General features: G+C 34.0%; 1 protein-coding gene across 1 annotated transcript; it reads left to right on the top strand.

The window, feature by feature from the left end:
- The first annotated feature begins 1,908 nt into the window (after positions 1-1,908).
- asb1 (ankyrin repeat and SOCS box containing 1) lies at positions 1,909-25,045 on the top strand. Its single transcript, XM_058623385.1, has 5 exons — positions 1,909-2,265; positions 3,597-3,735; positions 5,027-5,329; positions 5,755-6,137; positions 23,870-25,045. Exons 1-5 carry the CDS (start codon positions 2,151-2,153, stop codon positions 23,998-24,000), a joined length of 1,071 nt encoding a protein of 356 aa, XP_058479368.1. The 5' UTR covers positions 1,909-2,150; the 3' UTR covers positions 24,001-25,045.

Here is a 25,045-nt window from a genome sequence, read left to right on the forward strand (position 1 = left end):
CATGACTTAAGACCTGGCTGCCTCTTCACTGCTGATCGGTTTTAGGGCCTTTGAATTTCACAATAGTCCATGCTGCTAATGAGTGAGTTCACCTTTTACCCTGCAGTTAGCCACTAATCCTCATGTCAGGCCAAATTGAAAGGTCTCGGATCTTGAGAAAGACCTATACTTAGTGTGGACTCATGGACCCTTGAGAGAGGTCAAATAACCTCTTCAATCTGACGTTAATATTCCGTATTGTTTGCGTTTATACTAGTTGTAACAAGTGACTTTCCTCTGTGTCTTTTGTCTGATCTGATCTTGTTCTGAATGTTGCAGTCAGTGGCCTGATGTGCATATTCTCATGTATTAAGATGACTTAGTTTTTAGTTTGTTTATACTAATACTAATCAGTACTGTGTCTCTAAATGATTCCAAATCCAAATCACTGCTCGCCAAACGCAGCCTCAAAGAGCACTGTGTGTACCACGCTGGTCTTCAAGCAACCAGTTCACCAGTGAGGACACGCGGTCCATTTATTTTTACACCACCAGCCAGGCCTCAGTGTCTGTGGCTCACAGCATCGAGCCATGGCCGCATACCTCTCTGGTGTGCATTACCCACCCAGAAATGACTCACCACGTTAACTGTGTTTTTGCAGTGACAGAGACCCCTGCATGCAACCCAGCAGCTTGACAGAATCCTCCGTCTTTTTGCACCAAGACACATGATGGCGTCTTTGGATTATGTGAAATGCAACCTTCAAAATGACCCGCTACAAGCAAAACCTATAACTTCCTCTGTGCAACATGTTTGGTTATCCTTTATTTTTTATGACATTGGTTTGTGTCATTACTGCACAAATGACAACAGTTTACATGTAAAGTCTCGAACAACAACCCCACAATTGTTTTTTTCCATTCCACAATTGAGAATTGACAATAAAATGAATTCTGTCTGCTGCATTTTCCCATGGATGTATTATAAGAACTGATCATATTTCTTCATGTATTCCTAACATCGAACAGCTACAACAATTAGCCTAAACATTAAAATACAAATATTTCTGAGGTAATTTGTATCCATTTTATTCCTTTTCATATTAAAGTTTTTATTCATTTTCTACAGAGAATATTTCACGAGCAGACAAACTAAACATTTAATGTCAATGATACCATTAAAACGTTTGTCTTCTTGTATCCTGGACTCCATGTACCTAAAGCTAAAGGTTTCCAGAACGTTCCCTTAACCTTACTTTTATACAACTTTCATACAACCTTCATAGAATGTTGTATAAAAGTAAAATTTTGGGAACCTTTAGAGAATGTTCTATTAAAGTTGTATGAAGGTTGTGACAAAGTGAACTTTTCTTTGAAGGTTGTATGAAGGTTGTGACAAAGTAAAATTTTCTTTGAAGGTTGTATGAAGGTTGTGACAAAGTAAAATTTTCTTTGAAGGTTGTATGAAGGTTGTGACAAAGTAACATTTTCTTTGAAGGTTGTATGAAGGTTGTATGAAGGTTGTGACAGTAAAATTTTCTTTGAAGGTTGAATGAAGGTTGTGACAAAGTAAACTTTTCTTTGAAGGTTGTATGAAGGTTGTGACAAAGTAAACTTTTCTTTGAAGGTTGTATGAAGGTTGTGACAAAGTAAAATTTTCTTTAAAGGTTGTATGAAGGTTGTGACAAAGTCAAATTTTCTTTGAAGGTTGTATGAAGGTTGTGACAAAGTAAAATACTGGGAACCTTTAGAGGACGTTCTTTGAAGGTTGTGTGAAGGTTGTATGAAAGTAAAATTCTGGGAACCTTGGTAGAACGTTGTCTACAGGTTCCCAGAGTTTTACTTTAATACAACCTTCTATCACTTTAGTCACAGTTGTTTTGCACAGAAAATGCTGCATGTCCCCTTTAAATCCGTCCAGCTGAGCGCAGGCAGGAAGTGAGCAGCAGCAGCGCCCGGAGCGAACAACACCACCATCATCATCATCATCGACAACACAGTCACGTTTGTTTGTCTTGTTTGTTTTGATGCATCTCGTCTGATCTGGATCAGCTGGTCGTGCTGAAGCCGCGGGGTCGGCTGCCGCTCATCGCTCTCCCGCCCGCCGGAGCTCCAGCTCACAGGTTGACTGTGTGGTGTTGTTGACACATTGTTGTTCAGGAGGAACATATTATGGCTGACGGTGCTCCAGAGGCTCCAGAGGCTCAGGCCGATGCCGACGACCCGCCCAGAGTCAACTTCCCTCCGCTCATCACTGTCTCCGATCTGCCCAGTGCCACCGCTGCAGGTAAGCGACCGCCACCGAGGCTGAGTCATCAGTCTGTGTGTGTACACCTGGTATTCCTTATGTTGTGGGGACCTACATCTGTTTACACAGTCACATTATGAAGTCCCCATTAAGGTTATGAAGTCCCCATTAAGGTGAAGACATGTTTTAAAGTTAGGCTGAGATCAGGGTTAAGTTAAGGTCAGGATTAGGGCAGTGTGTGTGTGTGTGTGCGTGTGTGACGTCATGACAGAACAGTCACATGTGGCAACTGCTGTGTAATAAAGATCTGAATATCCAGTTCACATTTCAGGTTCCAGAAGTAAAACCTGGTAAAAATCCAGGGGCGTTTCCAAGGATTCTGGGGGCCCAAGCATCCGGGGCCTCATTTGGGGGAGGGGTTTCAGACTGTGGTGTTGGACCAGTTTAAGGGGATTGTGACAAAATGTCAATTGCTGATGACAAATCTCCGCATCCGGGACATCACATGACATTTGTTATTGTCCGAAAATAAACCTAGCATGTCTGTAACTCCGGATTTTTCCGTTATGTTCCTGGAATGAGTGGAAAAAATCAGGTTTCCCCAGTGGCACTTCCAAATAAATCACTAGGTCTGTATATTAGTATAAAGTTAGACATCACTTTTTAACAATGTTTCCCACTCATGAACATCCCGACAATGGACGTCAACTTGTGAGAGTGTTGTGATAAAATCATACATGGATGGCACCATCTCTAAGCATCTGTTTTCTGGGGGCCCATTCTCAGCTCGGGGGCCCCCAGGCAGTTGCAGTGCTTTGCCTGCCCAGTTACAGTCCCCATCTGTGCTTTTCCTATAATTGAACAGCAGAACTGTGTGACGACGTTTTCTTTTAAAGGGTGGACATATAACTACACAGTACTTATCATTTTTTGACCTGGCAAAAACTGTATTTAAGACTTTTTAAGACTTTTTAAGGCCTAATATTCAGATTATTGTATTGTACTGTGACTTCCTGCGCTCCGTGAGATGAGTTCAGGAGCTCTGGAAGAATTAATGTTTGCCAACACACAGATATACACATGTATCTAAATGAAAATGAAATGCAAATATAGTAGTAGTCAAATGGAGCGTCCTCCACCAACATCCAGGCCTCGTGCGATTTTTGTTTATGCAATCTTCAACTTGGAAACAATGCTGCAGAGGTGGCTGAAAAATCAATATGAACCCATCAATAATGTAGTGTACGTCAGCTTCTTAGAAGATGTGATGTAGGCCTCTGTATGAGATGATTTGGAGAAAAAAAAAAAAGAAGAAAGAAAGAAAAGCACAGACGCTCTGATTTCTTTACCTAAATCTCTGTCCTCATCAGGGCGTAACCTGAAGGAATGGCTTCAGGAGCAGTTCTGTGACAAACCCCTGGAGCAGGACGACATGCGGCTCCACAACGCTGCCTATGTCGGAGATTTGGACACGTTGAGGAACCTGCTGCAAGAAGACAGCTTCAGACAGTAAGGCAAATAACAAAGAGAACTGTATCTTGTGTGATTTGTCCCTCCATGTATGAGTGTTGCTGCAAGAGTGGCAGCTTCCCGTCCACAGCGCTCTTGTGTGGCGCTGAGTGGTCTGTGGTTTCTGAGCTCTGTGGGTTTCAGTCATTGGCTTGTTGAGTGATGTCACATTTCGTATACTGTACCTCCTTTTACATCGCCACCACAAAGCAGTCTTAATAACATGCGCAACTCAAAGGCCATGTGTCCACTGCTTTTGTTTTCATTGCTTTGCACGACACAGCAGGTTCATCGCTGTTTAAGTCAGTGGCCGCAGCAGAGAAAACATCCTGGCGTCCAGAATGTCCTCACAGAGACACTGGAACCTGTGAGGCAGACAAAGAGCCCTGAACAGCCCAGTGTGACACACACAGAATGACCTCATACCCACAGCGGTTAAGTGCAGCACTCAAACATACTTCTAATCTCCACACCCAACCAACCCATTATTACTTGGTTAAACTAGAGTTCATATCTCTTTTACGTGGTGCACCGTGTTGTTTTTCCAGTAAAATAAAGGTTTGCCTGCAGGCACTTTATTCCCTTTTAAGGTAATTTTAGTAAATAAACAACATGATACAGATCCAGTATGTCAGATCCAGAGGTTGACCACGTTTATTAAATAAGGGAGCTGATGGCTGAAATTCAGTGCATTTTTTTCCCCCCATTTTTTTTTATAATAACAAATGATACACAAAATGTACTTAACTTAACTTAAAAAAGTAACATTTACTATCTTTGTTTCACTCAATTTAAACGGTTTAAATATTAAATACATGAAACTGGAAATCCAAAAACTTAACTTTATCAAATAATCTTTAAAGGTGTAAGATATGCAACTAGAGTTTAAAATGGGTACTGCAGGCCAAATAATAAATATTGGAGGGCATTTTCCCCTCTTCTTCAGAGACTCAAGGTTGCCAGGTAGTTTTAGGAACCAATCCTGCATGAACAATACAACGGATCTACAAGGAACTACACTTGTACCCCTTCTCCAAAACATAAACAGTATTTGGAGGCTGTAAATACAATTTTAAATTGTGAATAAACTGGCTGTCTACATACATTTCTTACATACAGCAGCTTTCAAACTGTAAAAAGCAGCTTTCATCAGGTTTCTGAGAACAAATATGTGTAACTTACTAAAAGTAGTCAGTTTATACCAATCATGAAATGTCCAAAAACTCTGCCTGATCAAGTTTGATCAAGTGCTGCATCTAATTCTGAGTCCACTCTCTCCCTTGATGGACAGGCGGATCAATGAGAAGTCAGTGTGGTGTTGCGGCTGCCTGCCCTGCACCCCTCTGCGGATTGCCTCCACAGCGGGACACGCGGCCTGCGTGGCCTTTTTGATCGCCCAGGGAGCCGACGTGGACCTGGTTGACGTCAAGGGCCAAACAGCTCTGTATGTGGCCGTGGTCAACGGTCACCTGGAATGTGTCCGCATCCTCCTCGAAGCCGGAGCGGATCCCAACGGGAGTCGACACCACCGCAGCACCCCTCTGTACCACGCTGCGCGGGTGGGAAGGCTGGACATTCTGCAGGAGCTCATCAGGTGAGGCTGCACCAGCACTGGACTGTCAAATTGTAATAGTTGTCATTTTAAATGTGCATTCATGTTTTACTTCTCGTGTCACTGGTGGTGTCTGTGTTATGGTTTATTTAATGTACAGAACTGGACTATGAATGAATAACTTTGGAATATGACCAATAAATTTGTCACTGTGCCGTTCACTTGATATTTTCTCGTTTTCAGACCAGATATGGTTGTGCATGAAAATACCTATAGATCAGTAGTTTCTGAAATACCAAATAATTTCTGCAATTTTATTGTTCTTTCTTCTATGGATATATAAAAAAAATGTGTGTTAACAAGCATTTGAAGAGGTGTGGTGAGTGTGTAGTTAACCTATCTGTTTATCTTTGGGTAAGCTAGGATTGGATAACTGACTATAACTGTGGTTTCCTCTATCTGTCCAGGTTTCATGCAGATGTAGATATGGACCACCAGCTTGGTCCCCGGCTCCTCTTAAGTGCCCGCACCCTCAACACGTTGGTGGTGTGTCCTCTCTACATCTGCGCTGCCTACCACCACCTCCACTGTTTCCAGCTGCTCCTCCAGGCCGGCGCACAGCCTGACTTCAACTACACCGGGCCTGTCTGCCACGAGGCTCTGACCCGTGGTCTGGCATCCTGCCTGCTGGATGCTGTGCTGCGTCATGGGTGTGAGGTGGCCTTCGTCCACCTGCTGCTGGACCATGGGGCCAACCCGGCTCTTGTGCCCTGGGATGAGTCAAATCTCGAGGCAACTAACCGTAGGAAGGTGGATCCTGAGGCCCTTGAGGTTTTCCTGGAGGCCAGGAGTGAGTAGAAATCAGGGAAAGGAATCTGGAACTACGCGGATACAGTATCTGTGACCAAAGACGCTGGGTGTTCCGTACATTGCCCCATGTCGTCCAAAATTTGACAAAAATGTTATACTTTAGTATGTCGTCCAAAATATGACAAAAAAGTCATACCCAAGTATGTCGTCCAAAATTTGACAAAAAAGTTATACTTTAGTATGTCGTCCAAAATTTGACAAAAAAGTTATAGTATAGTATTTCCTCCAAAATTTGACAAAAAAAGTCATACTTTAGTATGTCGTCCAAAATTTGACAAAAAAGTCATAGTATAGTATGTCGTCCAAGATTTGACAAAAAAGTCATACTATAATATTCGTCCAAAATTTGACAAAAACTTCATAGTATATAGTATATTGTCTAAAATTTGACAAAAAAGTCATACTTTAGTATTTCGTCCAAAATTTGACAAAAAAAGACATACTTTAGTATGTCGTCCAAAATATGACAAAAAAGTCATACTTTAGTATGTCGTCCAAAATATGACAAAAAAGTCATACTTTAGTATGTCGTCCAAAGGTTGACAAAAAAGTCATGCTTTAGTATGTCGTCCAAAGTTTGACAAAAAAGTCATACTTTAGTATGTCGTCCAAAGTTTGACAAAAAAGTCATGCTTTAGTATGTCGTCCAAAGTTTGACAAAAAAGTCATACTTTAGTATGTCGTCCAAAGTTTGACAAAAATGTCATACTTAAGTATGTCGTCCAAAATTTGACAAAAAAGTCATAGTACAGTATGTCTTCCAAAATTGGATAAAAAAGTCATACTTTAGTATGTCTTCCAAAATTTGACGAAAAAGTCATACTTTAGTATGTCGTCCAAAATTTGACAAAAAAGTCATGCTTTAGTATGTCGTCCAAAATTTGACAAAAAATTCATAGTATAGTATGTCGTCCAAAATTTGACAAAAAGTCATACTTTAGTATGTCGTCCAAAGTTTGACAAAAAAAGACATACTTTAGTATGTCGCCCAAAGTTTGACAAAAAAGTCATACTTTAGTATGTCGCCCAAAGTTTGACAAAAAAGTCATACTTTAGTATGTCGTCCAAAGTTTGACAAAAAAGTCATGCTTTAGTATGTCGTCCAAAATTTGACAAAAAATTCATAGTATAGTATGTCGTCCAAAATTTGACAAAAAATTCATAGTTTAGTATGTCTTCCAAAATTGGATAAAAAAGTCATACTTTAGTATGTCTTCCAAAATTTGACGAAAATGTTATACTTGAGTATGTCGTCCAAAATTTGACAAAAAATTCATAGTATAGTATGTCGTCCAAAATTTGACAAAAAGTCATACTTTAGTATGTCGTCCAAAGTTTGACAAAAAGTCATACTTTAGTATGTCGTCCAAAGTTTGACAAAAAAAGACATACTTTAGTATGTCGCCCAAAGTTTGACAAAAAAGTCATACTTTAGTATGTCGTCCAAAGTTTGACAAAAAAGTCATATTTTAGTATGTCGTCCAAAGTTTGACAAAAAAGTCATGCTTTAGTATGTCGTCCAAAATTTGACAAAAAATTCATAGTTTAGTATGTCGTCCGAATTTGACAAAAAAGTCATAGTAGAGTATGTCGTCCGAATTTGACAAAAAAGTCATAGTAGAGTATGTCGTCCAAAATTTGACAAAAAAATACATTTCTTAGTATGTCGTCCAAAATATGACAAAAAAGTCATACTTTAGTATGTCGTCCAAAGTTTGACAAAAAAGTATGTCTTCCAAAATTTGACGAAAATGTTATACTTTAGTTTGTCGTCCAAAATTTGACAAAAAAGTCATGCTTTAGTATGTCGTCCAAAATTTGACAAAGAATTCATAGTACAGTATGTCGTCCAAAATTTGAAAAAAAAGTCATGCTTTAGTATGTCGTCCAAAGTTTGACAAAAAAGTCATGCTTTAGTACGTCGTCCGAAATTTGACAAAAAAGTCATAGTACAGTATGTCGTCCAAAATTTGACAAAAAAAGACATACTTTAGTATGTCGTCCAAAATATGACAAAAAAGTCATACTTTAGTATGTCGTCCAAAGTTTGACAAAAAAGTCATGCTTCAGTATGTTGTCCAAAGTTTGACAAAAAAGGCATACTTTAGTATGTCGTCCAAAGTTTGACAAAAAAGTCATAGTATAGTATGTCGTCCAAAATTTGACAAAAAAGTCATACTTTAGTATGTCGTCCAAAATTTGACAAAAAAATACATACTTTAGTATGTCGTCCAAAATATGACAAAAAAGTCATACTTTAGTATGTCGTCCAAAGTTTGACAAAAAAGTCATGCTTTAGTATGTCGTCCAAAGTTTGACAAAAAAGTCATACTTTAGTATGTCGTCCAAAGTTTGACAAAAAAGTCATACTTTAGTATGTCGTCCAAATTGGACAAAAAAGTCATACTTTAGTATGTCTTCCAAAATTTGACGAAAATGTTATACTTTAGTTTGTCGTCCAAAATTTGACAAAAAAGTCATGCTTTAGTATGTCGTCCAAAATTTGACAAAAAATTCATAGTATAGTATGTCGTCCAAAATTTGACAAAAAGTCATACTTTAGTATGTCGTCCAAAGTTTGACAAAAAAAGACATACTTTAGTATGTCGTCCAAAGTTTGACAAAAAAGTCATGCTTTAGTATGTCGTCCAAAGTTTGACAAAAAAGTCATACTTTAGTATGTCGTCCAAAGTTTGACAAAAAAGTCATGCTTTAGTATGTCGTCCAAAATTTGACAAAGAATTCATAGTACAGTATGTCGTCCAAAATTTGAAAAAAAAGTCATGCTTTAGTATGTCGTCCAAAGTTTGACAAAAAAGTCATGCTTTAGTACGTCGTCCGAAATTTGACAAAAAAGTCATAGTACAGTATGTCGTCCAAAATTTGACAAAAAAATTCATAGTTTAGTATGTCGTCCGAATTTGACAAAAAAGTCATAGTAGAGTATGTCGTCCGAATTTGACAAAAAAGTCATAGTAGAGTATGTCGTCCAAAATTTGACAAAAAAATACATTTCTTAGTATGTCGTCCAAAATATGACAAAAAAGTCATACTTTAGTATGTCGTCCAAAGTTTGACAAAAAAGTCATACTTTAGTATGTCGTCCAAAATATGACAAAAAAGTCATACTTTAGTATGTCGTCCAAAGTTTGACAAAAAAGTCATACTTTAGTATGTCGTCCAAAGTTTGACAAAAAAGTCATGCTTTAGTATGTCGTCCAAAGTTTGACAAAAAAGTCATACTTTAGTATGTCGTCCAAAGTTTGACAAAAAAGTCATACTTTAGTATGTCGTCCAAATTGGACAAAAAAGTCATACTTTAGTATGTCTTCCAAAATTTGACGAAAATGTTATACTTTAGTTTGTCGTCCAAAATTTGACAAAAAAGTCATGCTTTAGTATGTCGTCCAAAATTTGACAAAAAATTCATAGTATAGTATGTCGTCCAAAATTTGACAAAAAGTCATACTTTAGTATGTCGTCCAAAGTTTGACAAAAAAAGACATACTTTAGTATGTCGTCCAAAGTTTGACAAAAAAGTCATGCTTTAGTATGTCGTCCAAAGTTTGACAAAAAAGTCATGCTTTAGTATGTCGTCCAAAATTTGACAAAGAATTCATAGTACAGTATGTCGTCCAAAATTTGAAAAAAAAGTCATGCTTTAGTATGTCGTCCAAAGTTTGACAAAAAAGTCATGCTTTAGTACGTCGTCCGAAATTTGACAAAAAAGTCATAGTACAGTATGTCGTCCAAAATTTGACAAAAAAAGACATACTTTAGTATGTCGTCCAAAATATGACAAAAAAGTCATACTTTAGTATGTCGTCCAAAGTTTGACAAAAAAGTCATGCTTCAGTATGTTGTCCAAAGTTTGACAAAAAAGGCATACTTTAGTATGTCGTCCAAAGTTTGACAAAAAAGTCATAGTATAGTATGTCGTCCAAAATTTGACAAAAAAGTCATACTTTAGTATGTCGTCCAAAATTTGACAAAAAAATACATACTTTAGTATGTCGTCCAAAATATGACAAAAAAGTCATACTTTAGTATGTCGTCCAAAGTTTGACAAAAAAGTCATACTTTAGTATGTCGTCCAAAGTTTGACAAAAAAGTCATGCTTTAGTATGTCGTCCAAAGTTTGACAAAAAAGTCATACTTTAGTATGTCGTCCAAAGTTTGACAAAAAAGTCATACTTTAGTATGTCGTCCAAAATTGGACAAAAAAGTCATACTTTAGTATGTCTTCCAAAATTTGACGAAAATGTTATACTTTAGTTTGTCGTCCAAAATTTGACAAAAAAGTCATGCTTTAGTATGTCGTCCAAAATTTGACAAAAAATTCATAGTATAGTATGTCGTCCAAAATTTGACAAAAAGTCATACTTTAGTATGTCGTCCAAAGTTTGACAAAAAAAGACATACTTTAGTATGTCGTCCAAAGTTTGACAAAAAAGTCATGCTTTAGTATGTCGTCCAAAATTTGACAAAGAATTCATAGTACAGTATGTCGTCCAAAATATGACAAAAAAGTCATACTTTAGTATGTCGTCCAAAATTTGACAAAAAATTCATAGTTTAGTATGTCGTCCAAAATTTGACAAAAAATTTATTGTTTAGTATGTCGTCCGAATTTGACAAAAAAGTCATAGTACAGTATGTCATCCAAAATTTGACAAAAAAAGACATACTTTAGTATGTCGTCCAAAATATGACAAAAAAGTCATACTTTAGTATGTCGTCCAAAGTTTGACAAAAAAGTCATACTTTAGTATGTCGTCCAAAGTTTGACAAAAAAGTCATAGTATAGTATGTCGTCCAAAATTTGACAAAAAAGTCATACTTTAGTATGTCGTCCAAAATTTGACAAAAAAATACATACTTTAGTATGTCGTCCAAAATATGACAAAAAAGTCATACTTTAGTATGTCGTCCAAAATTTGACAAAAAAGTCATACTTTAGTATGTCGTCCAAAGTTTGACAAAAAAGTCATGCTTTAGTATGTCGTCCAAAGTTTGCCAAAAAAGTCATACTTTAGTATGTCGTCCAAAGTTTGACAAAAAAGTCATACTTTAGTATGTCGTCCAAAATTGGACAAAAAAGTCATACTTTAGTATGTCTTCCAAAATTTGACGAAAATGTTATACTTTAGTTTGTCGTCCAAAATTTGACAAAAAAGTCATGCTTTAGTATGTCGTCCAAAATTTGACAAAAAATTCATAGTATAGTATGTCGTCCAAAATTTGACAAAAAGTCATACTTTAGTATGTCGTCCAAAGTTTGACAAAAAAGACATATTTAAGTATGTCGTCCAAAGTTTGACAAAAAAGTCATAGAATAGTATGTCATCCAAAGTTTGACAAAAAAGTCATACTTAAGTATGTCGTCCAAAGTTTGACAAAAAAGTCATAGTACAGTATGTCGTCCAAAATTTGACAAAAAAGTCATAGTACAGTATGTCGTCCAAAATTTGACAAAAAAGTCATAGTACAGTATGTCGTCCAAAATTTGACAAAAAAGTCATACTTTAGTATGTCGTCCAAAGTTTGACAAAAAAGTCATGCTTTAGTACGATGTCCAAAATTTCACAATAAAGTCATACTTTAGTATGTTTTCCAAAATTGGACAAAAAAGTCATACTTTAGTATGTCTTCCAAAATTTGACGAAAATGTTATACTTTAATATGTCGTCCAAAATTTGACGAAAATGTTATACTTTAGTTTGTCGTCCAAAATTTGACAAAAAAGTCATGCTTTAGTATGTCGTCCAAAATTTGACAAAAAATTCATAGTATAGTATGTCGTCCAAAATTTGACAAAAAGTCATACTTTAGTATGTCGTCCAAAGTTTGACAAAAAAGTCATGCTTTAGTATGTCGTCCAAAATTTGACAAAGAATTCATAGTACAGTATGTCGTCCAAAATTTGAAAAAAAAGTCATGCTTTAGTATGTCGTCCAAAGTTTGACAAAAAAGTCATGCTTTAGTACGTCGTCCGAAATTTGACAAAAAAGTCATAGTACAGTATGTCGTCCAAAATTTGACAAAAAAAGACATACTTTAGTATGTCGTCCAAAATATGACAAAAAAGTCATACTTTAGTATGTCGTCCAAAGTTTGACAAAAAAGTCATGCTTCAGTATGTCGTCCAAAGTTTGACAAAAAAGTCATTCTTTAGTATGTCGTCCAAAGTTTGACAAAAAAGTCATACTTTAGTATGTCGTCCAAAGTTTGACAAAAAAGTCATGCTTTAGTATGTCGTCCAAAATTTGACAAAAAATTCATAGTATAGTATGTCGTCCAAAATTTGACAAAAAAGTCATACTTTAGTATGTCGTCCAAAATTTGACCAAAAAAGTCATACTTTAGTATGTTGTCCGAAATTTGACAAAAAAGTCATAGTACAGTATGTCGTCCAAAATTTGACAAAAAAAGACATACTTTAGTATGTCGTCCAAAATATGACAAAAAAGTCATACTTTAGTATGTCGTCCAAAATTTGACAAAAAAGTCATACTTTAGTATGTCGTCCAAAGGTTGACAAAAAAGTCATGCTTTAGTATGTCGTCCAAAGTTTGACAAAAAAGTCATACTTTAGTATGTCGTCCAAAGTTTGACAAAAAAGTCATGCTTTAGTATGTCGTCCAAAGTTTGACAAAAAAGTCATACTTTAGTATGTCGTCCAAAGTTTGACAAAAATGTCATACTTTAGTATGTCGTCCAAAATTTGACAAAAAAGTCATAGTACAGTATGTCTTCCAAAATTGGATAAAAAAGTCATACTTTAGTATGTCTTCCAAAATTTGACGAAAAAGTCATACTTTAGTATGTCGTCCAAAATTTGACAAAAAAGTCATGCTTTAGTATGTCGTCCAAAATTTGACAAAAAATTCATAGTATAGTATGTCGTCCAAAATTTGACAAAAAGTCATACTTTAGTATGTCGTCCAAAGTTTGACAAAAAAAGACATACTTTAGTATGTCGCCCAAAGTTTGACAAAAAAGTCATACTTTAGTATGTCGTCCAAAGTTTGACAAAAAAGTCATACTTTAGTATGTCGTCCAAAGTTTGACAAAAAAGTCATGCTTTAGTATGTCGTCCAAAATTTGACAAAAAATTCATAGTATAGTATGTCGTCCAAAATTTGACAAAAAATTCATAGTTTAGTATGTCTTCCAAAATTGGATAAAAAAGTCATACTTTAGTATGTCTTCCAAAATTTGACGAAAATGTTATACTTGAGTATGTCGTCCAAAATTTGACAAAAAATTCATAGTATAGTATGTCGTCCAAAATTTGACAAAAAGTCATACTTTAGTATGTCGTCCAAAGTTTGACAAAAAGTCATACTTTAGTATGTCGTCCAAAGTTTGACAAAAAAAGACATACTTTAGTATGTCGCCCAAAGTTTGACAAAAAAGTCATACTTTAGTATGTCGTCCAAAGTTTGACAAAAAAGTCATATTTTAGTATGTCGTCCAAAGTTTGACAAAAAAGTCATGCTTTAGTATGTCGTCCAAAATTTGACAAAAAAATCATAGTATAGTATGTCGTCCAAAATTTGACAAAAAATTCATAGTTTAGTATGTCGTCCGAATTTGACAAAAAAGTCATAGTAGAGTATGTCGTCCGAATTTGACAAAAAAGTCATAGTAGAGTATGTCGTCCAAAATTTGACAAAAAAATACATTTCTTAGTATGTCGTCCAAAATATGACAAAAAAGTCATACTTTAGTATGTCGTCCAAAGTTTGACAAAAAAGTATGTCTTCCAAAATTTGACGAAAATGTTATACTTTAGTTTGTCGTCCAAAATTTGACAAAAAAGTCATGCTTTAGTATGTCGTCCAAAATTTGACAAAGAATTCATAGTACAGTATGTCGTCCAAAATTTGAAAAAAAAGTCATGCTTTAGTATGTCGTCCAAAGTTTGACAAAAAAGTCATGCTTTAGTACGTCGTCCGAAATTTGACAAAAAAGTCATAGTACAGTATGTCGTCCAAAATTTGACAAAAAAAGACATACTTTAGTATGTCGTCCAAAATATGACAAAAAAGTCATACTTTAGTATGTCGTCCAAAGTTTGACAAAAAAGTCATGCTTCAGTATGTTGTCCAAAGTTTGACAAAAAAGGCATACTTTAGTATGTCGTCCAAAGTTTGACAAAAAAGTCATAGTATAGTATGTCGTCCAAAATTTGACAAAAAAGTCATACTTTAGTATGTCGTCCAAAATTTGACAAAAAAATACATACTTTAGTATGTCGTCCAAAATATGACAAAAAAGTCATACTTTAGTATGTCGTCCAAAGTTTGACAAAAAAGTCATGCTTTAGTATGTCGTCCAAAGTTTGACAAAAAAGTCATACTTTAGTATGTCGTCCAAAGTTTGACAAAAAAGTCATACTTTAGTATGTCGTCCAAATTGGACAAAAAAGTCATACTTTAGTATGTCTTCCAAAATTTGACGAAAATGTTATACTTTAGTTTGTCGTCCAAAATTTGACAAAAAAGTCATGCTTTAGTATGTCGTCCAAAATTTGACAAAAAATTCATAGTATAGTATGTCGTCCAAAATTTGACAAAAAGTCATACTTTAGTATGTCGTCCAAAGTTTGACAAAAAAAGACATACTTTAGTATGTCGTCCAAAGTTTGACAAAAAAGTCATGCTTTAGTATGTCGTCCAAAGTTTGACAAAAAAGTCATACTTTAGTATGTCGTCCAAAGTTTGACAAAAAAGTCATGCTTTAGTATGTCGTCCAAAATTTGACAAAGAATTCATAGTACAGTTTGTCGTCCAAAATTTGAAAAAAAAGTCATGCTTTAGTATGTCGTCCAAAGTTTGACAAAAAAGTCATGCTTTAGTACGTCGTCCGAAATTTGACAAAAAAGTCATAGTACAGTATGTCGTCCAAAATTTGACAAAAAAATTCATAGTTTAGTATGTCGTCCGAATTTGACAAAAAAGTCATAGTAGAGTATGTCGTCCGAATTTGACAAAAAAGTCATAGTAGAGTATGTCGTCCAAAATTTGACAAAAAAATACATTTCTTAGTATGTCGTCCAAAATATGACAAAAAAGTCATACTTTAGTATGTCGTCCAAAGTTTGACAAAAAAGTCATACTTTAGTATGTCGTCCAAAATATGACAAAAAAGTCATACTTTAGTATGTCGTCCAAAGTTTGACAAAAAAGTCATACTTTAGTATGTCGTCCAAAGTTTGACAAAAAAGTCATGCTTTAGTATGTCGTCCAAAGTTTGACAAAAAAGTCATACTTTAGTATGTCGTCCAAAGTTTGACAAAAAAGTCATACTTTAGTATGTCGTCCAAATTGGACAAAAAAGTCATACTTTAGTATGTCTTCCAAAATTTGACGAAAATGTTATACTTTAGTTTGTCGTCCAAAATTTGACAAAAAAGTCATGCTTTAGTATGTCGTCCAAAATTTGACAAAAAATTCATAGTATAGTATGTCGTCCAAAATTTGACAAAAAGTCATACTTTAGTATGTCGTCCAAAGTTTGACAAAAAAAGACATACTTTAGTATGTCGTCCAAAGTTTGACAAAAAAGTCATGCTTTAGTATGTCGTCCAAAGTTTGACAAAAAAGTCATGCTTTAGTATGTCGTCCAAAATTTGACAAAGAATTCATAGTACAGTATGTCGTCCAAAATTTGAAAAAAAAGTCATGCTTTAGTATGTCGTCCAAAGTTTGACAAAAAAGTCATGCTTTAGTACGTCGTCCGAAATTTGACAAAAAAGTCATAGTACAGTATGTCGTCCAAAATTTGACAAAAAAAGACATACTTTAGTATGTCGTCCAAAATATGACAAAAAAGTCATACTTTAGTATGTCGTCCAAAGTTTGACAAAAAAGTCATGCTTCAGTATGTTGTCCAAAGTTTGACAAAAAAGGCATACTTTAGTATGTCGTCCAAAGTTTGACAAAAAAGTCATAGTATAGTATGTCGTCCAAAATTTGACAAAAAAGTCATACTTTAGTATGTCGTCCAAAATTTGACAAAAAAATACATACTTTAGTATGTCGTCCAAAATATGACAAAAAAGTCATACTTTAGTATGTCGTCCAAAGTTTGACAAAAAAGTCATACTTTAGTATGTCGTCCAAAGTTTGACAAAAAAGTCATGCTTTAGTATGTCGTCCAAAGTTTGACAAAAAAGTCATACTTTAGTATGTCGTCCAAAGTTTGACAAAAAAGTCATACTTTAGTATGTCGTCCAAAATTGGACAAAAAAGTCATACTTTAGTATGTCTTCCAAAATTTGACGAAAATGTTATACTTTAGTTTGTCGTCCAAAATTTGACAAAAAAGTCATGCTTTAGTATGTCGTCCAAAATTTGACAAAAAATTCATAGTATAGTATGTCGTCCAAAATTTGACAAAAAGTCATACTTTAGTATGTCGTCCAAAGTTTGACAAAAAAAGACATACTTTAGTATGTCGTCCAAAGTTTGACAAAAAAGTCATGCTTTAGTATGTCGTCCAAAATTTGACAAAGAATTCATAGTACAGTATGTCGTCCAAAATATGACAAAAAAGTCATACTTTAGTATGTCGTCCAAAATTTGACAAAAAATTCATAGTTTAGTATGTCGTCCAAAATTTGACAAAAAATTTATTGTTTAGTATGTCGTCCGAATTTGACAAAAAAGTCATAGTACAGTATGTCATCCAAAATTTGACAAAAAAAGACATACTTTAGTATGTCGTCCAAAATATGACAAAAAAGTCATACTTTAGTATGTCGTCCAAAGTTTGACAAAAAAGTCATACTTTAGTATGTCGTCCAAAGTTTGACAAAAAAGTCATAGTATAGTATGTCGTCCAAAATTTGACAGAAAAGTCATACTTTAGTATGTCGTCCAAAATTTGACAAAAAAATACATACTTTAGTATGTCGTCCAAAATATGACAAAAAAGTCATACTTTAGTATGTCGTCCAAAATTTGACAAAAAAGTCATACTTTAGTATGTCGTCCAAAGTTTGACAAAAAAGTCATGCTTTAGTATGTCGTCCAAAGTTTGCCAAAAAAGTCATACTTTAGTATGTCGTCCAAAGTTTGACAAAAAAGTCATACTTTAGTATGTCGTCCAAAATTGGACAAAAAAGTCATACTTTAGTATGTCTTCCAAAATTTGACGAAAATGTTATACTTTAGTTTGTCGTCCAAAAATTTGACAAAAAAGTCATGCTTTAGTATGTCGTCCAAAATTTGACAAAAAATTCATAGTATAGTATGTCGTCCAAAATTTGACAAAAAGTCATACTTTAGTATGTCGTCCAAAGTTTGACAAAAAAGACATATTTAAGTATGTCGTCCAAAGTTTGACAAAAAAGTCATAGAATAGTATGTCATCCAAAGTTTGACAAAAAAGTCATACTTAAGTATGTCGTCCAAAGTTTGACAAAAAAGTCATAGTACAGTATGTCGTCCAAAATTTGACAAAAAAGTCATAGTACAGTATGTCGTCCAAAATTTGACAAAAAAGTCATAGTACAGTATGTCGTCCAAAATTTGACAAAAAAGTCATACTTTAGTATGTCGTCCAAAGTTTGACAAAAAAGTCATGCTTTAGTACGATGTCCAAAATTTCACAATAAAGTCATACTTTAGTATGTTTTCCAAAATTGGACAAAAAAGTCATACTTTAGTATGTCTTCCAAAATTTGACGAAAATGTTATACTTTAATATGTCGTCCAAAATTTGACGAAAATGTTATACTTTAGTTTGTCGTCCAAAATTTGACAAAAAAGTCATGCTTTAGTATGTCGTCCAAAATTTGACAAAAAATTCATAGTATAGTATGTCGTCCAAAATTTGACAAAAAGTCATACTTTAGTATGTCGTCCAAAGTTTGACAAAAAAGTCATGCTTTAGTATGTCGTCCAAAATTTGACAAAGAATTCATAGTACAGTATGTCGTCCAAAATTTGAAAAAAAAGTCATGCTTTAGTATGTCGTCCAAAGTTTGACAAAAAAGTCATGCTTTAGTACGTCGTCCGAAATTTGACAAAAAAGTCATAGTACAGTATGTCGTCCAAAATTTGACAAAAAAAGACATACTTTAGTATGTCGTCCAAAATATGACAAAAAAGTCATACTTTAGTATGTCGTCCAAAGTTTGACAAAAAAGTCATGCTTCAGTATGTCGTCCAAAGTTTGACAAAAAAGTCATTCTTTAGTATGTCGTCCAAAGTTTGACAAAAAAGTCATGCTTTAGTATGTCGTCCAAAATTTGACAAAAAATTCATAGTATAGTATGTCGTCCAAAATTTGACAAAAAAGTCATACTTTAGTATGTCGTCCAAAATTTGACCAAAAAAGTCATACTTTAGTATGTTGTCCGAAATTTGACAAAAAAGTCATAGTACAGTATGTCGTCCAAAATTTGACAAAAAAAGACATACTTTAGTATGTCGTCCAAAATATGACAAAAAAGTCATACTTTAGTATGTCGTCCAAAATTTGACAAAAAAGTCATACTTTAGTATGTCGTCCAAAGTTTGACAAAAAAGTCATGCTTTAGTACGTCGTCCAAAATTTGACAAAAAGTCATACTATAGTATGTCGTCCAAAATTTTACAATAAAGTCATACTTTAGTATGTCGTCCAAAATTTTACAAAAAAGTCATACTTTAGTATGTCGTCCAAAGTTTGACAAAAAAGTCATACTTTAGTATTTCGTCCAAAGTTTGACAAAAAAGTCATACTTTAGTATGTCGTCCAAAGTTTGACAAAAAAGTCATGCTTTAATATGTCGTCCAAAATTTGACGAAAATGTTATACTTTAGTTTGTCGTCCAAAATTTGACAAAAAAGTCATGCTTTAGTATGTCGTCCAAAATTTGACAAAAAATTCATAGTATAGTATGTCGTCCAAAATTTGACAAAAAGTCATACTTTAGTATGTCGTCCAAAGTTTGACAAAAAAGTCATGCTTTAGTATGTCGTCCAAAATTTGACAAAGAATTCATAGTACAGTATGTCGTCCAAAATTTGAAAAAAAAGTCATGCTTTAGTATGTCGTCCAAAGTTTGACAAAAAAGTCATGCTTTAGTACGTCGTCCGAAATTTGACAAAAAAGTCATAGTACAGTATGTCGTCCAAAATTTGACAAAAAAAGACATACTTTAGTATGTCGTCCAAAATATGACAAAAAAGTCATACTTTAGTATGTCGTCCAAAGTTTGACAAAAAAGTCATGCTTCAGTATGTTGTCCAAAGTTTGACAAAAAAGTCATTCTTTAGTATGTCGTCCAAAGTTTGACAAAAAAGTCATACTTTAGTATGTCGTCCAAAGTTTGACAAAAAAGTCATGCTTTAGTATGTCGTCCAAAATTTGACAAAAAATTCATAGTATAGTATGTCGTCCAAAATTTGACAAAAAAGTCATACTTTAGTATGTCGTCCAAAATTTGACCAAAAAAGTCATACTTTAGTATGTTGTCCGAAATTTGACAAAAAAGTCATAGTACAGTATGTCGTCCAAAATTTGACAAAAAAAGACATACTTTAGTATGTCGTCCAAAATATGACAAAAAAGTCATACTTTAGTATGTCGTCCAAAATTTGACAAAAAAGTCATACTTTAGTATGTCGTCCAAAGTTTGACAAAAAAGTCATGCTTTAGTACGTCGTCCAAAATTTGACAAAAAGTCATACTATAGTATGTCGTCCAAAATTTTACAATAAAGTCATACTTTAGTATGTCGTCCAAAATTTTACAAAAAAGTCATACTTTAGTATGTCGTCCAAAGTTTGACAAAAAAGTCATAGTACAGTATGTCGTCCAAAATTTGACAAAAAAGTCATAGTACAGTATGTCGTCCAAAGTTTGACAAAAAAGACATACTTTAGTATGTCGTCCAAAATTTGACAAAAAAGTCATAGTACAGTATGTCGTCCAAAGTTTGACAAAAAAGTCATAGTACAGTATGTCGTCCAAAATTTGACAAAAAAGTCATAGTACAGTATGTCGTCCAAAGTTTGACAAAAAAGACATACTTTAGTATGTCGTCCAAAATTTGACAAAAAAGTCATAGTACAGTATGTCGTCCAAAGTTTGACAAAAAAGACATACTTTAGTATGTTGTCCAAAATTTGAAAAAAAAGTCATGCTTTAGTATGTCGTCCAAAGTTTGACAAAAAAGTCATGCTTTAGTACGTCGTCCGAAATTTGACAAAAAAGTCATAGTACAGTATGTCGTCCAAAATTTGACAAAAAAAGACATACTTTAGTATGTCGTCCAAAATATGACAAAAAAGTCATACTTTAGTATGTCGTCCAAAGTTTGACAAAAAAGTCATGCTTCAGTATGTCGTCCAAAGTTTGACAAAAAAGTCATACTTTAGTATGTCGTCCAAAGTTTGACAAAAAAGTCATACTTTAGTATGTCGTCCAAAGTTTGACAAAAAAGTCATGCTTTAGTATGTCGTCCAAAATTTGACAAAAAATTCATAGTATAGTATGTCGTCCAAAATTTGACAAAAAAGTCATACTTTAGTATGTCGTCCAAAATTTGAACAAAAAAGTCATACTTTAGTATGTTGTCCGAAATTTGACAAAAAAGTCATAGTACAGTATGTCGTCCAAAATTTGACAAAAAAAGACATACTTTAGTATGTCGTCCAAAATATGACAAAAAAGTCATACTTTAGTATGTCGTCCAAAATTTGACAAAAAAGTCATACTTTAGTATGTCGTCCAAAGTTTGACAAAAAAGTCATGCTTTAGTACGTCGTCCAAAATTTGACAAAAAGTCATACTATAGTATGTCGTCCAAAATTTTACAATAAAGTCATACTTTAGTATGTCGTCCAAAATTTTACAAAAAAGTCATACTTTAGTATGTCGTCCAAAGTTTGACAAAAAAGTCATAGTACAGTATGTCGTCCAAAATTTGACAAAAAAGTCATAGTACAGTATGTCGTCCAAAGTTTGACAAAAAAGACATACTTTAGTATGTCGTCCAAAATTTGACAAAAAAGTCATACTTTAGTATGTTGTCCAAAATTTGACAAAAAAGTCATACTTTAGTATGTCGTCCAAAGTTTGACAAAAAAGTCATACTTTAGTACGATGTCCAAAGTTTGACAAAAAAGTCATGCTTTAGTATGTCGTCCAAAATTTGACAAAAACGTCATGCTTTAGTATGTCGTCCAAAATTTGACAAAAAAGTCATGCTTTAGTATGTCGTCCAAAGTTTGACAAAAAAGTCATACTTTAGTATGTCGTCCAAAGTTTGACAAAAAAGTCATGCTTTAGTATGTCGTCCAAAATTTGACAAAAAATTCATAGTATAGTATGTCGTCCAAAATTTGACAAAAAATTCATAGTACAGTATGTCGTCCAAAATTTGACAAAAAAGTCATACTTTAGTATGTCGTCCAAAGTTTGACAAAAAAGTCATGCTTTAGTACGATGTCCAAAGTTTGACAAAAAAGTCATGCTTTAGTACGTCGTCCAAAGTTTGACAAAAAAGTCATACTTTAGTACGTCGTCCAAAGTTTGACAAAAAAGTCATACTTTAGTATGTCGTCCAAAATTGGACAAAAAAGTCATAGTATAGTATGTCTTCCAAAATTGGACAAAAAAGTCATACTTTCGTATGTCTTCCAAAATTTGACGAAAATGTTATACTTTAGTATGTCGTCCAAAATTTGACGAAAATGTTATACTTTAGTATGTCGTCCAAAATTTGACAAAAAAGTCATAGTATATAGTATATCGTCCAAAATTTGACAAAAAAGTCATGCTTTAGTATGTCGTCCAAAATTTGACAAAAAATTCATAGTATATGTATATCGTCTAAAATTTGACAAAAAAGTCATACCTTAGTATTTCGTCCAAAGTTTGACAAAAAAAGACATACTTTAGTATGTCGTCCAAAGTTTGACAAAAAAGTCATGCTTTAGTATGTCGTCCAAAGTTTGACAAAAAAGTCATACTTTAGTATGTCGTCCAAAGTTTGACAAAAAAGTCATGCTTTAGTATGTCGTCCAAAATTGGACAAAAAATTCATAGTATAGTATGTCGTCCAAAATTTGACAAAAAAGTCATGCTTTAGTATGTCGTCCAAAATTTGACAAAAAATTCATAGTATAGTATGTCGTCCAAAATTTGACAAAAAGTCATACTTTAGTATGTCGTCCAAAGTTTGACAAAAAAGACATACTTTAGTATGTCGTCCAAAGTTTGACAAAAAAGTCATGCTTTAGTATGTCGTCCAAAGTTTGACAAAAAAGTCATAGAATAGTATGTCATCCAAAGTTTGACAAAAAAGTCATACTTAAGTATGTCGTCCAAAGTTTGACAAAAAAGTCATACTTAAGTATGTCGTCCAAAATTTGACAAGAAAGTCATAGTACAGTATGTCGTCCAAAATTTGACAAAAAAGTCATAGTACAGTATGTCGTCCAAAATTTGACAAAAAAGTCATACTTTAGTATGTCGTCCAAAGTTTGACAAAAAAGTCATGCTTTAGTACGATGTCCAAAATTTCACAATAAAGTCATACTTTAGTATGTCGTTCAAAATTTGACAAAAAAGTCATAGTATAGTATGTTTTCCAAAATTGGAAAAAAAAGTCATACTTTAGTATGTCTTCCAAAATTTGATGAAAATGTTATACTTTAGTATGTCGTCTAAAGTTTGACAAAAAAGTCATACTTTAGTATTTCGTCCAAAGTTTGACAAAAAAGTCAAACTTTAGTATGTCGTCCAAAGTTTGACAAAAAAGTCATGCTTTAGTATGTCGTCCAAAGTTTGACAAAAAAGTCATGCTTTAGTATGTCGTCCAAAGTTTGACAAAAAAGTCATGCTTTAGTATTTCGTCCAAAATTTGACAAAAAATTCATAGTATAGTATGTCGTCCACAATTGGACAAAAAGACATACTTTAGTATGTTGTCCAAAGTTTGACAAAAAAGTCATACTTTAGCATGTCTTCCAAAATTTGACAAAAAAGTCAGAATAGTATGTCGTCCAACATTTGACAAAAAAGTCATACTTTACTATGTCTTCCAAAATATGACAAAAAAGTCATGCTTTAGTATGTCGTCCAAAATTTGACAAAAAATTCATAGTATATAGTATATCTTCTAAAATTTGACAAAAAAGTCATACTTTAGTATGTCTTCCAAAATTTGACAAAAAAGTCATACTTTAGATGTCGTCCAAAATTAGACATAAAAGTCATACTTTAGTATGTCGTCCAAAATTTGACAAAAAAGTCATACTATAGTATGCCGTCCAAAATATGACAAAGAAGTCATACTTTAGTATGTCGTCCAAAATTTGACAGAAATGTCATACTTTAGTATGTTTTCCCAAAAAATAGACAAAAAAGTCATACTTTAGTATGTCATCCAAAAAGTCCTGACTAGTAAGCCTTGAAGCAGCAGACACTAACAATATGTTTCACAACATTATTTTGAGGTTTGTGATATATTTGTATCTGTAGTTGCAGCTCTAAATCAGACACGGCACTGATTAAAGAGTGCAATATTAAAGTACTGCTCACAGTTCTCAGTTCCGACCTGATAAAAGCTGAGGAGCTGACATCAGCAGCGTCACATCCAAGAAAGAAAGAAAAAAAAAAAGCTTGACACTTAATATATTACGTGATAATACACTCTTCCTCTGTTGGTAAGTCGCTTCTTTTTTGTTTTGCTTTTTCTCTCGTCAGAGTGTCCTCGGAGACTGACAAACTTGTGTCGGATCAGGATCCGCAGGACGCTGGGCAAAGGTCGTCTGAACCACATACCCTCGTTACCTCTTCCAGAACCCATCAAGAACTTCCTGCTTCACCAAAACTGACAAACTGTGCACCTGCTCGTCTTTGACAGACGTCATCTAAACGATCCCGAAACAAGAAAAACCCTTAAAGACTGAGACAAGCCACATGGTAAAGCACTTTGTCAAACTAAATGACTTATTGTGTTTTATTTTATTTTTTAATGGTACGCAGTTATCAATATTATTTTTAAGATTTTTTTTTTTAAAGTCAATATGTATGTGATGCTCTTATCTCACTGTTACTGTAATAACTTATTGAAATGCTTGTTAACTTATGAGAGACAACGTCATGTGTTCCGAATTGTAAAAAAAACTGTCTGTGTATCCTAAATGTTTTGCCTGTGACTTTCCAAATCATCAGAGTATATCCTGGTCCCGTTACAAGTAAAGCACTTCATCCTGACAACCACAGTGAGAATATCATTTAGTTTGTGATTCACACATGACAAGTAATAAAAATCCAGTTCAGAGGCAAATGAACATTATTCATTTTTCTGTTTTCAACCCAGCATTCTTACGTTTACCCTGCAGGTCGTTTGTCATTTGTGTTCCCATTTTGTTTCTGTTTCTGCATTAACTGCATAGATTAGACAGTGACGATGTAAGAGCTGGACTACGCACACTCTACTGGTCCGTGTTTACATGGAGTGTTGGGTGATGATGGATTATTCTTTAGCCAATTTAGCCTTAACAATGAGTTTTGGGGAAACAAAATGGCCTCTAGTCTGATCCAATCAAAACAAGTAACAATGAAATTGTCTACATGTATTTATGGAAGAAAAGAAGAAACAGGGAAGCTTCATTCAGCGATCAAAGGTCCTGGATTCTGACTAAAATTCAAAGTTTACATCAAAAACACTAGGGAAATGTTGTAGAAAACGTAAAAAAATGTTTCGCTGTTAATGCAGACAATCGGTCAAATGTTTATTGAAATTGATTTCTGTGAGGTTATGATCCGCCTTTTTCTCCCCCCTCATATTTTTGATATTGACTATGTTGAGATGTCCGTGTATTTAGCTTTGGATATTCCATCCTCATTCCCATATTTATTAAATGTAAGTAACCA

Source organism: Solea solea, chromosome 2 (genome assembly GCF_958295425.1).
Source record: "Solea solea chromosome 2, fSolSol10.1, whole genome shotgun sequence".
Lineage (NCBI taxonomy): Eukaryota > Metazoa > Chordata > Actinopteri > Pleuronectiformes > Soleidae > Solea > Solea solea.